The sequence below is a fragment of the Brachyhypopomus gauderio genome, chromosome 3 (genome assembly GCF_052324685.1).
Source record: "Brachyhypopomus gauderio isolate BG-103 chromosome 3, BGAUD_0.2, whole genome shotgun sequence".
NCBI lineage: Eukaryota > Metazoa > Chordata > Actinopteri > Gymnotiformes > Hypopomidae > Brachyhypopomus > Brachyhypopomus gauderio.
Window position 1 is genome coordinate 10,002,851 of NC_135213.1, and position 15,303 is coordinate 10,018,153.

Below are 15,303 nucleotides of genomic sequence, written 5' to 3' on the forward strand. Positions count from 1 at the left end.
TATTTATAGTATTGTCTATAATTTCTCTACGTAAACTTTACGGACACTTTAGTTTTGAAAGCGACAGACTTCCGGTAATACACGGAACTCACTTTTACACAGTCGCTGGTTTCACAGCGCCAAACAGTTATGGAGTTTTGTCTCGCGCACTCTGTACAGTTTATAGCTTGTAGTGTAAACACGGAATCTGTTGTGTGAGGTGTCGGTCTGTGTGAAGAAGCGGGAATACAGACCCGATAAACATGGCAGAAAACATGGTAAGTAACTGTTTCAGGCGTTTTGCCTGCTACTTTATGGAAAGCTAAACCAGTTAGCTACTTTGCTAGCCAAGTACTGCATTACGAGTGATGAGGCAGCAGAATTGTTAGCTCGGCGCTAGGTAGCCAGCTAGCCGTCGACACAGCCGAGGGCCCACATAACCAGCAACGGACGCGACAACGGCGAGTTAAAGCATTAAATGACAAACTCAGTAAGAAAACGAGCACGTTTACTCGGGCAGGGGAGACACGCTTAAATAGCGGCGAGCTTGTGACAGGTCCTTCAGTCTGGCACAAACTTCGCTGTGTGTGGAAAATTCCATGTCAGAGAGAGAGACTGACAGACTGACACACGGGCCCGTGGACCTGTCTTAGTGTCTACAACAACATTGCGTTTTGGTTAAAATAGGTCGACGAGCTGGTAGATTTGGGCAGCTAGCACATAGGCGGCCAGCCAGCTGGGTAATGTCACCCGACTCGCCTAGCCAACAGTCCTGCATCAACTGGCTGATCTCAGTCTAAGAAACCCTTTAACTGTTAGCTGGATAGCTAATTGTGCTAGCATATCCACAATAATCCGAGAAATGTCTGAATAACATTCAGTGTAACATTGACGCTGAGTGAGCTTCCCGTATGAAATATATATACATACATATATTAAATTACCAACTATATATATATATATATATATATATATATATATATATATATATATATATATATATATATATATATAAATTAGTTGGTGTATGTAAATGTGCAATGGCAATGTTCTTTACGGCATAATCAACATAAACATCATTCAAATTGAATATCCATATGTAATTCAAAGTGCTTCACATAAGACATCAGGTGAAATTCTTAAAAATCTGTGTTTGTGTGTCATTTGAAACAAGAAATACCCTGAAATTGTCTTGATGTTTGTCTACTCCTAGATCGTTCGTGTCCAGTCTCCGGAGGGGATGAAAAAAATCACCTCAACCAAACGTGAGACAGCTGCAGCATTTCTTAAGAAGGTAAGAAGCAAAGTTCCTACACACACGCTAGTCAGTCACACACTTGAAACATGCCAGAGTGTTAATCAAGTGTCAAAAACACAAACTCAGTGTGAGACTTCACTTCCAGTCACTCTGTGGCATTGTGCCCCCCCAACTGTCGTTTTGTATAATGCTAATTATTATTCCTTACTAGCTCAGTTTGAACAGTGCTACTGGCATGTTGACTGGTAGTGCAGAGCTGATCCAGGCTGTGCTGCAGGCGGTGTGCAGATCCAACAGAGCCTTTGCAGTGTGTGCTCATCCTGCTCATTTATTGTTAAGACTCAGCTGAAAACCAAACCACCCTGCATAGGCACACACACACTGAGCTAGGCTGAGCCAAACACACACACACACACACACACACACACACACACACCCTGCCTCAGCAAGAGGATCTTAAGCGTGCCGAAACCTCCAGGCCCTCCCAGACAGACAGTTAACAACGTCTGTAAGCTTCCTGCTAATGGAGAGAAAGCACTCAATACCACCCTGTCTCATAGCACAAAATGGCCATTGTCCAAGACACTAGGCAGTTACAGCAACAGGTGCACAATTACACAGAGTGCATTGTGGGCTTGAAATGCTCCCTCAGGACCGTTCCCTTGTTTCTTACAGTGAACCCCTCATTGACACACTACCTGTTCTGTTAGCTTCAAACTTTATTACATTTGGCACAGCAATGGCAGGTGAGCTTGTGGCTGTGCAGAAGACGCAGCACGGTCTGGTTGGAAGAATGAGCGCAGATTAACACGGCACTCTGCAGTGACTCATTACAGATGAATGACTCTGTGGAGTGGGGCCAGAGCTGGGGATCAATGGGGAGGTCTTGTTCTCTTTATTCCAGTAGGGGCATAGACAGCCTGTGCACCACAGGACTGGCCACACTGACCTCTTATCAAAGTGTGTGTGCGCGCACAGGAGCACCAAGACACCACAGCTCCTCAGAGATGCTACCATTACCCCAGTCCAGTTTTAACTGCCTCTCCATATATATATCATGACTGACTGCCGTTGGCTGAAATCATTGCTAATGAAATCTGAATTACATCACATCTCCACTTACAGCTAAGTGCTGACAAAATTACTTCTCTGGTTGAATTCTGAACTCTGTTTGCTAATGGACAGCACTCTTAATTATGTTTTCATTGACCCTGTAATGTGTTGTTGAGGGGCGTGTGCTGGAAACAGCAAGCTCAGAATCACAGACGAATCTCATGCAGTGTTACCTTCAAAATGCTCAGTTCTTGAAACTGATTTCTAGTTTGTAATGAGATCCAAATTTGCTGTTCTTGCTGGCTGTTGTTTGGTTATTTATAACTGATTGTCATTGAAACTACGGTGGTCAGGGTGCGGCTTATTTCGTAACCTCCTGTACAATTCTTGCATGTCTAGTAAACCTTTTTCAGGGGTTCTTCTGAGTGTGGCTACTTTTCTGCTGTCTCTGCCTCATCTTTTTCCTTTGTTCCTTGCATGACTTTCTCATACAGGTTCACGGTTCACAGACACAATGTGCCATTTTAATCTGAAGAACTTTCATACCTTTGTTTCTCACAGCCACAACAGACATCTGTTTTTAGAATCATGCATCAAAGCACTTCTGGGTTTGGTTCATGATTAAATTCACATTTAGACATTAATTATAGACTTTGAAATTGAAACTAGAGGACAAACTAAAATGTTCTCTCTGCTCCCCTCCCCCTAGGTTGCCAAAGAGTTTGGCTTCAACTCGAATGGTTTTTCAGTTTACCTGAACCGCAACAAGACAGAAGAGATTGTTTCTCAGAACAAAACGCTCAGCCTGCTTAAGATCAAGTAAGTCTTCATGTTTCTTCTGGGAGGAAGTAACAGAACAGCCATTAACGATGCCCCTGCTTTCATTAACAATGCTCCCCAGATTAAATGAATGAATCCTACATTCATGGCTTCTGTTTTAACTCTTCGTCTCATTACTCTTCATTTCAATCTGTTTTGTCTAGACATGGAGACATGCTGTATCTTTTCCCATCATCATCCAGTCTCTCCAGTGAGAACATGGACACAGCACATCCCCATTCCTCCTCCTCTTCCTCCTCCACTTCCTCTTCCGTGTCTCGATCTCACTCAGCTCCTCAGTTCTCAGAGGACGAAATTGACCAGTACCTGTCTAAACAAGATGGCAAGATCTACAGAAACCGAGACGCCCAGCTGTGAGTCTGTCTTCTGCTGTGTGACTTTGCAGATATTCACAGACCTCACCACACAGGGAGCACCTTGTGTGCATTTGAAACATTTCCTCTCTTTCCTGATGTTTGATGAAATAAAAAAATGCTCATTCTACTACAGCTTTTAAAGAGAGTGCACTTGTGTTTCAGATGTCGTCATGGTCCAATGGGAAAATGTGTACACTGTGTACCTTTAGAGGTAAGGGCATGGGAGTAGTAAATTCTTTACACTAATGCACATTGCACACACTTTCCTGATGAAATGATGTGACTGACCAAAAAATAAAAGCTACTATGGTCTGTCAAGCCCTACCATGACCATTGAGTCATGGGGCATGGCACACAGATACGTTGCTCTAATGCAGATGTCTTTGGTGTTTCCTTGTTCACAGCCTTTTGATGAGGACTACCTGAATCACCTCGACCCACCTGTCAAACACATGTCATTCCATGCTTATATCCGCAAGCTGACCGGCGGGGCAGACAAGTGAGTCTTTCCACAGGTTTTTGAGTTGTCACCGGCAAAATAAGAGGCATTCCACTGTCATTTCTCCTCTTCCTCAGGGGCAAGTTTGTGGCCTTGGAGAACATCAGCTGTAAGATCAAGTCTGGCTGTGAGGGACATCTGCCCTGGCCAGAGGGCATTTGCACAAAGTGCCAACCCAGTGCCATCACCCTGAACAGACAGGTACCCCCAGTTCCCAGTGCCATAACTGCCCAAGGACATATGAAGTTCACCTCACAGCCTTTTTCTGAGTCTCTGCAATGAAATGAAGTTCATTCAGCTCTGAACTGGATATCCCAAAGCACCACAGTGTTAAAGCTAGTCTAGTCGGGATTATGTATCACTTTCAGGATGGACATATACCAACCACTCAGCATTTCATTTCATATTGCAGAGATACAGACACGTGGATAATATCATGTTTGAGAACCACACCATCGCTGACCGTTTCTTGGACTTCTGGAGAAAGACTGGAAACCAGCGAATGGGCTTCCTGTATGGGCGCTACACCGAGCACAAGGACATCCCACTGGGCATCCGCGCTGAAGTGGCTGCCATATATGAACCACCGCAGGTCAGCCACACACACACACACACACACAGACCCTCGCCAGAGATGATCATGTCCTTAGTAACTATCTAACTATTGAACACTTATAGGGTTAATTAGAAGTATGCAAATGAGACTGCTGTAATTGGCCACACAGATATACACTATTTACACTATATTAAGAATGTAAGTAGCTAATTTCCAAACTCTGACAAAGACTTCTGTTTAATAGTGACCGTTGGGTTTACATTGATCATCAATCTTTCCACATTTGTATTGTCTGTTCCGTCATGGTTGAATTTAGTCAGAGGTAGGGGTGGGCGATATGGGAAAAAAAATTTTGCATGATTTTTTTGCACAAAATCACGATTTCGATTTTTTATCACGATATTTCATCCAAACAAATGGGGGGCTACGATGCTTTCTTTCTAAGCAGATTTTAATGAGTGACACTGATAAAGTGCACTATTGCACTAAATATACAATATTTCCCAGTACGTTAAACTTAATTAAGTTAAATATTTATACATATAGTCGAAATGATTCTAAATAATTAGCTTTTTTATCACATTATTTAATGGTTGTTTATTTTCAAAACGCCCAATCTTAACGTCTTCACGTTCTCTCATGTTTCGTCCTGGAATTACAAGAGGCTCGTATTTATTAACGTAATACAAGAGAACTATTCAGTCAGACAGCTATTTGTTGTGAAACAAAGTAGTTACCCCTAGTCAGAGGCCCTCTGCAGTTTGAGATCATAGACACTGGACTCTGGTTCTGTCTTTGTTCTGACCACTCACACTCACATCCTATAGGCTGAAAGTGCAGTCAGCAGTGTTAGAACGTCGCTCAGGTTTACCCTAACCACTGTCTCTCCCTTCTGTGGCTACATTTTTCAGCTTTAACCTTTCCTGGGTTGCCCCCATTATTCTGCATATTATTCTGGCTAGTTTGGTACGTCCTCTGTGCATGTATCCCAGTGGTAATGACTCCTGTTTGTTTGGGTTCCAGATTGGCACTCAGAACAGCCTGGAACTGATAGACGATCCCAAAGCTGCAGCAGTGGAGGAGATTGCTGCCAAGCTGGGTCTTCGCAAGGTAACTCTCTCTCTCATCTCTCTCTCTTGATCTCTCTCTCTTGATCTCTCTCTCTTGATCTCTCTCTCTTGATCTCTCCCTCTCGATCTCTCCCTCTCGATCTCTCCCTCTTGATCTCTCTCTCTTGATCTCTCTCTGATCTTTCTCTCTCTCTCTCTCTCTCTCTCTCTCTGATCTCTCGATCTCTCTCTCGATCTCTCTGATCTGTCTTTCCTTCTCCGTTCTCTACCCCCCCTTTCTCCCACACTGCATTCTCATCCTCTCCTCCTGTGTCCCCTCCCTGCCTCTCTCTCCTTCTCTCCCTCCTCCCTCTCTTTCTCTCTCTCTCTCTCTCTCTCTCTCCCTCTCTCTGTCCCTGTCCCTGTCCCTCATTTATGCTTTCATGATCATTCTGGAACCATTAATCTCTTAGCAGTTTTATTGGCTTGCCTGTCTAGGTGGGTACAGAAAGGTTTATTCTTTATGAGGGATTATGAGCCTACAGGTGGCACCAGAATGTGCTCAGCCTTCCTAAAACTGCAGTCAATTGTAGGAGTGGTGAATGTCAAATATCGGCTAATATAGCCGTTCATTTGCTTCCCATGTTTGGTATATTATTGTATAAATGGTAACATTTTAACATTAATTAATAATAATTGATTTGTTATGGTCCTAGGTGGGGTGGATCTTCACAGACTTGCTATCGGAGGACACGAGAATAGGCACAGTGCGTTACTCTAGAAACAAGGTAACACTTCAAGCTGTGTGTCTATAATAAAAAGCTTGGTAAATTTTTTGTTGAACCTAGCCTGGCTTGAGCACACTGAATGAGCAGTTGTGTATTGTGTGTGTGTGTGTGTGATGTCCTGTGATGTGTTTGCTGTGTAGGACTCGTACTTCCTGAGCTCTGAAGAGTGCATCACAGCGGGACATTTCCAGAACAAGCACGCCAATTCCTGCCGGCTCTCTCCTGATGGCCATTTTGGATCCAAATTTGTCACAGTAGTAGCAACAGGTGCATGGTTTCTCATATTTTTACAGTAATTGTTCCTGTGCTACAGAGGAAGTAGACACTGCTGTTTATAGCTCTGTTCCTGAAGAGGGAAGAATGCTTTCATCAATGAGGCTTGTGAAGTGATTCTCTCTCCTGATTGTGCAGTAATTGTGTTCTTGAAATACACTCCTTAATCAGCTTGAATTGTAGACTCTTCTGTAGTTTAGTTTTTGATTAACAACAATAATAAAATGTGCATGTACCTTAAATGTGACTAATATGTGGGTGTGCCTGTGTGTATTTGTTTTGTGTGTGTGCAGGTGGTCCAGACAATCAGGTGCACTTTGAGGGCTATCAGGTCTCTAACCAGTGCATGGCCCTGGTGAGGGATGAGTGTTTGTTACCCTGCCGAGATACCCCTGAGCTTGGCTACGCTAAAGAGTCCAGCAGTGAGCAGTATGTCCCAGATGTCTTCTATAAGGTACATGTACACACACACACACACACACACACACCCCTCTTCATGCCAAACGTCCAATCAGAGCTTACGAAAGCAGAGGCTTGTGTTAGCCTTTGATGAGACAGACTCATCACGAACAGCACACACACACACATACATACATGCACGCACACACACACACTACAGACACACGTTTACCAAACATGCACTTTTATCTGCTCCACATGCTGCAGCCATGTGCACAAGCTCATCACATGCACATGCACAGAACAGGCGTACATCACACTGCCACATGGCTTCTATCAGCCGTGTGTATATGATGATGCTATGAGACAGGTTAAGAAGGACCAAGTGTTCACAGGGTTTCCCTGCTGATGTAAATCCATCCGTCATGACTGTCTTTTATTTGTTCTGAATGATTGCTGTCTGAGTTTAGCTTCAAGCTGCTTTTGGGTTAGGGAAGGGTATTGATGAAATGCAGTCACTTAAATTATTGCTTTTATGCAGAAATGCAGTCACCAAATGATTGCTTTTATGCTTAAACTAAGCAGCTTTCTGGTGCTGTGAGTAGCTGCGGGTGGAGATGTGTTGTATAACTGTTCTGAGCCCCTGGTCTGCGTCAGCACTTCCCTGGGTAAAGCTTGACGGCTGGACCTGCATGTTCTAAACTTACTGTGTACTGACAAACTAAGACAAGGCAGCAGATACGCTGGGTTTATTTGTTCTGCTGCTCAGGGCTTTTTCAGGAGGCAACGCTGTCAGTGGAAGTAGTGACACACAGAGAGGGTTAAGCTGCCACACAGAAGACCTGAAGGGTTTCAGCGTTCTATTCTGCACTCTAATTACATCTTTTTTTTCTTTCACAACTTTTTTTCATTTATTTTTTTAATCACTTTTCCTCTTTCTTTGTGCATGTTTTCTGTCTTTCTGTTTTCCTTCTTTCCTGGTATGCAGGATAAAGACAAATTTGGCAACGACATCACACACTTAGCCCGCCCTCTGCCTGTGGAGTACTTGATCATTGACGTGAGTACCAGTGTCTTTAATTAATCTACCCTGGCTTTTGAAATTCCTCAGCTGCTCAATAGGACACACTGTTTGGGAAGGGTCATTGAGCTCTTGGCTCTTATAGCCGCTACAGAAAAGCACATTTATATATGTAACAGCAAATGCAAAAACAGTGAAATGAAGACTTTTGTACGTTTTTAGAAGCTCATCAGTTTGGGTATTATCTCTGCCTGAAGCTGGCAGCTGCATGTTCACACCTGCATATGGCAGCTCACCCAAGGGATGCTTTGATGAATGGTGTTGTCCGCAGGGCAGAGTGGGAATGAGTGAAATCCTTCTGATGTGCCTTGGATTGGGGGGGGGGGGGGGGGCACCTGTTTTCCACTAACAAGGAACCAAAAATGTTCCCAGTTCACACGGCTCATTTTGAACTGTTCAGCGCATTTCCACAGAAATAAACTGGTTCCGGAACAGTTACTTCCCAAAAAGCCACAGCTCCTTCAGGGCGGACTGTGAGGGAGGTGGGGGGCGTGTGGAGTTGGGAGGTGGGGGTGTGTGGTGTTGTAGAAAGAGTTCTCATGCAGCAGAGCTGGACTGGGTCACTTGTGTTGTGTTTGGTGGTGTGCAGACTAACACCACCTGCAAACCAGATGACTGGGGCGCTGCACTGAGCCACAGCAACACTGGAGACTCACACTGCATCTCCATCCACGTCAGCCGTTAGTGTTAGGAGGACCACATTCCACTTGGCCTACGTGTAGTGTGTCTGTATAGCACCAAGGTTCAGAACCAGAACCATTCCTTCTGGATAAGGATGTTGGTGTGGATAGAGTGGAGATGCCTCTGAGCTCTGATAGCCCAGCACAGAAGCCCCTGTGTGTTGGCACAGGCAAAGGTGAACTGTGCACATTTCATGTCATTAATGAAACGGCACAGTGAGCTGTCATGATGGCGCACCTGTGGAAGATGATGAACAGCTTGATGAGTAAATCTTTATGGGGGCAGCAAACGTTGTGAGGAAATGTAGGATAATAGTCTTGACTATTGTACACACCGAATTTATTCAAATTAAACAAATTGAGTTGTGATCTTGTGAACTGCACCTGCACGTGTGTGTGTTGGTACTGTTCTCTGACTGCTGTATGTGTGTGTGAGCAGATCACCACCACCTTTCCTAAGGACCCCGTGTTCACTTTCTCCTCCACACTTCGCTTCTCCATCGAGAACAGGGACGCGCTGGGGGAGACGCAGGTAGTTGAGTATACACACACACACACACACACACACACTATGTCCACTATGGTGACACCATTTCTGGCCCATAGTAATATTACAATTGGTTTTTTTGTGTACAAATATCAATTTTATCTACAAAGAGAATGTCTGTAGTATTTGTGGAATTTACTGTGTGTGTGTGTGTGTGTGTGTGTGTGTGTGTGTGTGTGTGTGTGTGTGTGTGTGTGTGTGTCAGGACTTCCATAGTCTAGCTACATATCTCTCCCAGAGTTCTTCCTCCACATCCTTCCTGGACATTGTTTCCGACTTCCATTTGCTCCTCTTCCTCGTCAGCAATGATGTCATGCCTTTACGGGTGAGTATTTTCTGTTTGTTTGACCATTTATTTATTTTTTGCCCCCCATGATGTCAGTAGTTTGTGTTAAAGGTTCTGGAACATTTTCTGTCTCTTACTCACTTTAGTGATTTTGGTCATTGCCGTGTCCCTGCTGCATTTCACAGTTCCCATGTTTTACAAATGTTTATTTGTTGATCTTCACTTTCTCTGAGTAGTTGTAACATGATTGTACAAAGAATTTAGTAGTATTATGGGCTTGTTTTGATGATTGTTTTTGTGTGGTTTTGTGTCAGTATGGTATCCTCTCTCTTCTGTAGGCACACGGGTGTTTTTGTTTGCAATGTTTTGTCCACCAGATGGCTCTGTAGATGACGTACTTTGTGTTTGTCTCAAAACCCTGCTAATAGCTCCTGGCTATCTTGCTAGTTAATGTTTCATGGTCTTTGGTGACAACCCTCTGCCTCCTCTTCTGGATGCATCAGTGATGAGCTTTATTGGGGCTGGGTTGTAAACTTTGCACCTCCTCTTTCTCCTCACAGGACAGTATTGGGCTCTTGCTGGATGCAGTGAAGACCTCGAATGAGGAGCTGGCACAGACGTGGAAGAAGTCTGAGCAGTGGGCCACCATCGAGCAACTGTGTAGTGAGTGTCTCCAACACATACGGGAGACTTGTGAAGGTTTCAGCGCCTCTGCAGTAGCCTTTATTTATTTATCTGTTTTTGTTGTCTTTTGATGAGTTCATACGCACTGTTAATGAGCGCTTAGGACCCCTTAAATTTCATTAACAAAAAATTGAGCTGCATTTTCATCAGTCATACTTGGTTTTTACATCAGCTGTTTGAAATGTGATTGGACTGGTGTTTTAAATCCTTCCTCTCATAGGCACAGTCGGAGGGCAGCAGGCGAGTTCTCAGGACTATGTCATGGGCGGTCCTTCTGTCCCAGCGTCCTCCTCTGTCATGTGGTCGTGTGTCCACTGCACCTTCATGAACCAGCCAGGCACAGAGCATTGTGAGATGTGCAGCCTTCCCCGCAGTTAAAGGCCACACGTTCTGCGCTGTGACCGCACCACACTGGGAGACAGCAGCAGGAGTGGGCATGTCCACCTCAGACCACGCCCCTATCCCCATCACCCCACCCCTGTTACAAGCCCAGCCCACTTCTTCCCTGACGGCGCTGGCTTGCGAACGCCAGTGGCGTGCTGGGCTCCACAGCCAGCTAATCGCGCAACGCTAACGATGATAACGTGTTCCTGTAGCCTGTCCGCAGTGTCCACCACGGCATGCTGGGATTGGTTTAGGCAAAGCCCTCGGCTGAGGCTCCTCCCTCTCTGCAGTCCAATTTGACCTGGTGGCAGCGTAGATTACTGGACGTTGATTTAACTTGCTAAATTTCTTTGTGGAAGTTCATTTCTGCACCCCCTATTCTCACAACCTGGAGTGTGTTGTGTAAATAATATGCAGATAAGGATTGATGCTTTTATTTAATTTCAATGAGGCTTTATGTTGTTTTGTTTGTATATTGCTAGAATTTAATAGTTTTCAGAAGACTCTGAAGCTGAAAAAACACTTGGTGGATTTTCACATAACTAAACACACACTGTTCCATAGACATTCACCAACCGGGTCAGCACACTGGTCCACTCATCTCCCCAGGGTTTTCTGGTTTCCTCAGAGGAGATTCAGATAAGACCCTCATTAAACGTTCACAGGCCTTTTGATCAGCGATCATACTCCCGTCTTCATTTTGTTGGTTCTTTTTCTTTAAGTATTTCAGGATTGCAGTGTTGCCAGTATTTCTGGGGTGTATTATCTAACTGATGTGTAGGGTTCAATATTGGATTTCTGCCTAAATTTCTCAATCTGAAGATTTTTTTTTCTTTACCCCATTTTCAACAGAAACTGGTGTAAAGAATGGAAAATGCTATTGTCACCTGTAAAAGTTGCTAAAGTTCACCCTGACTGAGCTTCTGACTGTTGCTGTTCTCCAGGGTTTCTCTTACTGGTTCCTCTCATTTGAATGCTCATCCTCTGCTCCTCACTCAGTGTCAGCAGTCTGAGGTTTGGGCATGCGGAGACATCTGTACATTCAGCACTGCATAATGTCATCTGGCCCAGTGAGTCCCACAAGAGAGAGAAAGAGAGAATTAAATGTTAATTAAATTAATCATACTTAATTTTCAATCCTGCCTCTATCCTGGCTCCATTATGGAGCCAAAGGTAATTAGTGGTAATTCCACGTGGCACCTGAAGAAAGACGTCCTTTTGAGGTGAGGATGCAGCGCCCCTTCAGAGTGAATATCGGTACATGGTGAAGCACTACAAGGGGGTACTTTCTTCAGCAGTCTCTGGGTGTACATCTTACAGACCTGGTTGTATGAACAAGCATATTCTGTTTTTTAACCCAAATGAAACTACGTGATTACTAACCTGCCAATCAGTTACATTAACTGTTCAGACCACTACAAATTCCTTAAGTACAGAAAAATTGGATTAGAGGTTCAGAGTTGAGTACCTCAGGTATAGAGAGGAGAAATGTCACTTGTGGAAAATTGGAGTTTTTCCTTTCACACCGAATTTGCTTTATATATCCTATATGAATGTTACGATGGTACAGGGTTGAGACTTGATGACCTACTTCAATTAACAAGAAGTGCTAAGGTGACCAATGTTGGCCAGTGATGCTTGGCTGTGAACTTCAAAAGCTGACAATAGTCCAGGATTTCTTATGCTGTTTCAGAGTCAAAAATAATTTTGCTTTAGAGGGTCATGAGGTTGCAGGATTTCTATGACTGGCTTCCTCTGTATGACTTGAAGCCTGCTGTGAACGGTCTTCAGCACCAGGACCCTTCTATCTCCTTTCTCAAAACTAGCTTCTCCCATTTCATTAGGATGGAGCCTGTGGCAGGCCCGGGACTGCACATTGTTTGGAGGTTGAAATGCAGGAATAAACAATTTAACAATAAAAAACATTTTCATTTGATTGTAGCTCCTTTTCCTTTTTTCATTGCTCATCATAAGTTGTTTTTGTGCCTAAATGTGTTCACATTATAAACGAACATTAAAATATGTGCCTGTTGAAGTCACAAGAATGCTGATATTGGAAACAAAATCAAGGATGTGCAATTGGAGGCATGTTGACCCATTCTCTTCAACTTCAGTTTAGACTTTGATCTGAGCTGAATACTTATTGTGTCAAAGATTAAGCTAATTTAAAATTCCTGTCACGATTAAGAGAATCCTGCTCATCTAAGCCTTTTAGGTTAGTTTCTTAAACGAATGCAGCATGATAACCCAGGCCCGGAGAGCAGGTTGTCTGCTGGAGTGATCTCAGCATGTAGGGGTGAGACCTGGGCCTCCAGAGGATTTCTAGGACTCCACATGTGTTGCAGATGAAGTCTAGGAATGCTGATATGGAGGTGAGCTGTCAACATCAAACACAGCTAACCTGAACCACAAGAGACCTTCCCTGTAACCCTCTCTCTTTTGAAGTAGTCTTCCACACAATTTATTATTGGGTTTGCTTTAAAAAAAAATCTCAAGTCAGTACGACTACCAGTTATAATATCTAGACCTGTCAAAGTCATTCTAATTGCATCATTAAAGATTGCAGTTCCACATTACCTGCACCTAAAGTGCATTTATCCTCATTCTCTGTTGGATTGCCTGTAATCCTCTCTCAGGGCAGCCGTCATGGGATCTCACTCGTGTTTTGCTCACCTAAGGACTGCTGCTTTCTCTCTCCCACCTTCCTCACAGGCCCTAAGGAATCAGGGGAGCTCCTATCAGCTGCATTTGACCCATGTGATTCTCCTGACGTAGCTTGTCTGGGTCTGTGCGTGTGGGGGTGTGCTTAAAGCGTGGTTGTCCTCTGATGGATGGGTGTAGTTGGCACCCACCGTGCAACACGTTTCATTTGAAAAAAGAACATAAAATGTAATAGTGTATGTTATCGAGACAGAAATATGGATTTATGTAACCAGCATTTTCTGTAAGTGAGAAAACAGTTCTCTACCGCTTTCTTCAGTAATAACTAGTGTGGGCAGGGCTATGTTTTGATGGACAGATATAAAAGCCTGGTGTTGACTCTACTCGATACTCAATGATTTTAGGAGCTTGTATGTAAAACATTTGACATCATCTTGACCATCATAGGTAAGCATTTATGCTAATCTTTTGTGTTGTCTTCAAGATTTATTACATATTGAATGAACATTTCTTGTTTGATAATGTTTTGTTTCAGATCATCGGTGTCAAAATTCTGTCAGCTGCATTTAAGTCAAATGTAATGTTGTAAATTAAAAGGTTGATTTAGATCAATCTCTTTCTTTGCATCTTAAGTGTTTCCAGTGTTTCTCTCTCTTTTTCACACGCTTTCTTTATTTCTCCCTATCCATTCATGCACAGAATATGGAGGTTCTTCTGTCCATGTTTTGTATGATGTCTGTGGGAGCTGCACAGAAAAGCAGATGGCAGACTGTTGAGTGGGACTATAGAGTTGAGGGTAAAACAGAGAAAGAATATAGGCCTACTTGATTTCTGAATTCTACTTGAATTGTTATGTGCTCAAATGTGATATGTCTGTGTATTACAGCTGAGAAGGTGAACACCAGAGGGTGTGCTAACCTCACCTTAGTCCTGGACAACTGGAAGTATGCCATTATGACCCAGGTGAAAGATTTGCTTCTGAATGATCATAACACCGTGCTACCGGACTATGGGAGGTTGGTTCTGTGGGTGTCATCAGGTGTTGAACAGGATTTCAGACAGTCTGTGTTCTTCTGTTGAAACACTTATTAGTGTTGTGTTAAATACATTCTAGGATCGTGCCACTTTCTGAAGCCCTCAACGATTTGTATAAGGAATTCAACACTCTGAAGGAGCGTCTGGGTGAGCTCACAGCCAGACTCGGTGTAGTGGAGTCATTAGTGGATGTGGCTCGGGAAGGTCCCTCGTTCCCCAGAGAGCAGCACCCAAGACCAGGAACACAGTGCAATCCTGATTCTGAGGCTGGCAGCAGACCGAGACACAACAACAGAGTGGTAGTGAGAAGGGTGAAGATGCTGGGGAAATCTTAAGTGTGGAAGACTAGTTACAGACCTGTCAGAATTTGATCAATCACTTTTCAATATACGGCAATATTATGCAGTGTTTTTCTTTCCATGGTTAGTGGTAAATGTGTCTTAGGTCTTAAGTAGATGGTTAAGGCTGAATGTAATATTTTGTCTTCTCAATATCATGTTTGATAAATTCAAAAGCATTTAATTACATTTCTATTAGCAACTATGCCCTGTTACCAAAGTAGTAGTTTACTGATACTAGATATTTTTGTAGGTATGTTTGGTATTAAAAATAGCCAGTGTAGGAGAAAAATGCAAATTGGCCAAGTTGCTTTTCATTGCATTTTTTACGCCAGATTGAGGCATTGTTCAGCAGAATAACGATAATAAACGCAGTTAAATCAACCTTTGTCTATAAGTGTATTAAATAAAGCGTATAAAATAAAATTATTATTAAATAATGGTTGTGAAAGTATTTTCTGTACTAATCCGCAAAGACAATGGACTTTCTTGTGTTAACTGGGTTTTTTATGGGTTTGTAACGCGTTTCGTAGTAATTCACTGGTAGCATCAGAACT

The 15,303-nt window shown here is 43.3% G+C and overlaps 2 protein-coding genes across 4 annotated transcripts; both read left to right on the forward strand.

The window, feature by feature from the left end:
• Window positions 1–80: 80 nt before the first annotated feature.
• On the forward strand, window positions 81–12,648 carry nploc4 (NPL4 homolog, ubiquitin recognition factor). Its single transcript, XM_076999387.1, has 17 exons — window positions 81–257; window positions 1,193–1,273; window positions 3,000–3,109; window positions 3,274–3,483; window positions 3,649–3,697; window positions 3,891–3,985; window positions 4,063–4,186; window positions 4,398–4,577; window positions 5,565–5,651; window positions 6,307–6,378; window positions 6,519–6,645; window positions 6,945–7,105; window positions 8,039–8,110; window positions 9,251–9,343; window positions 9,564–9,683; window positions 10,205–10,307; window positions 10,549–12,648. The coding sequence occupies exons 1-17, from the start codon at window positions 243–245 to the stop codon at window positions 10,704–10,706; spliced, it is 1,857 nt and encodes a 618-aa protein (XP_076855502.1). The 5' UTR covers window positions 81–242; the 3' UTR covers window positions 10,707–12,648.
• A 152-nt stretch (window positions 12,649–12,800) lies between these two features.
• Window positions 12,801–15,153, forward strand: LOC143510248 (uncharacterized). 3 transcript variants are annotated; one of them, XM_076999390.1, is made up of 5 exons: window positions 12,801–13,084; window positions 13,425–13,820; window positions 14,073–14,169; window positions 14,260–14,398; window positions 14,488–15,150. In XM_076999390.1, the coding sequence occupies exons 3-5, from the start codon at window positions 14,076–14,078 to the stop codon at window positions 14,741–14,743; spliced, it is 489 nt and encodes a 162-aa protein (XP_076855505.1). In that variant the 5' UTR covers window positions 12,801–13,084; window positions 13,425–13,820; window positions 14,073–14,075; the 3' UTR covers window positions 14,744–15,150. The 3 variants fall into 3 exon arrangements, with proteins under 3 accessions (XP_076855505.1, XP_076855503.1, XP_076855504.1); XM_076999388.1 differs by lacking the exon at window positions 13,425–13,820 and having other exon boundaries at window positions 14,488–15,153; XM_076999389.1 differs by lacking the exon at window positions 13,425–13,820 and having other exon boundaries at window positions 14,260–14,389; window positions 14,488–15,149.
• Window positions 15,154–15,303: the final 150 nt, after the last annotated feature.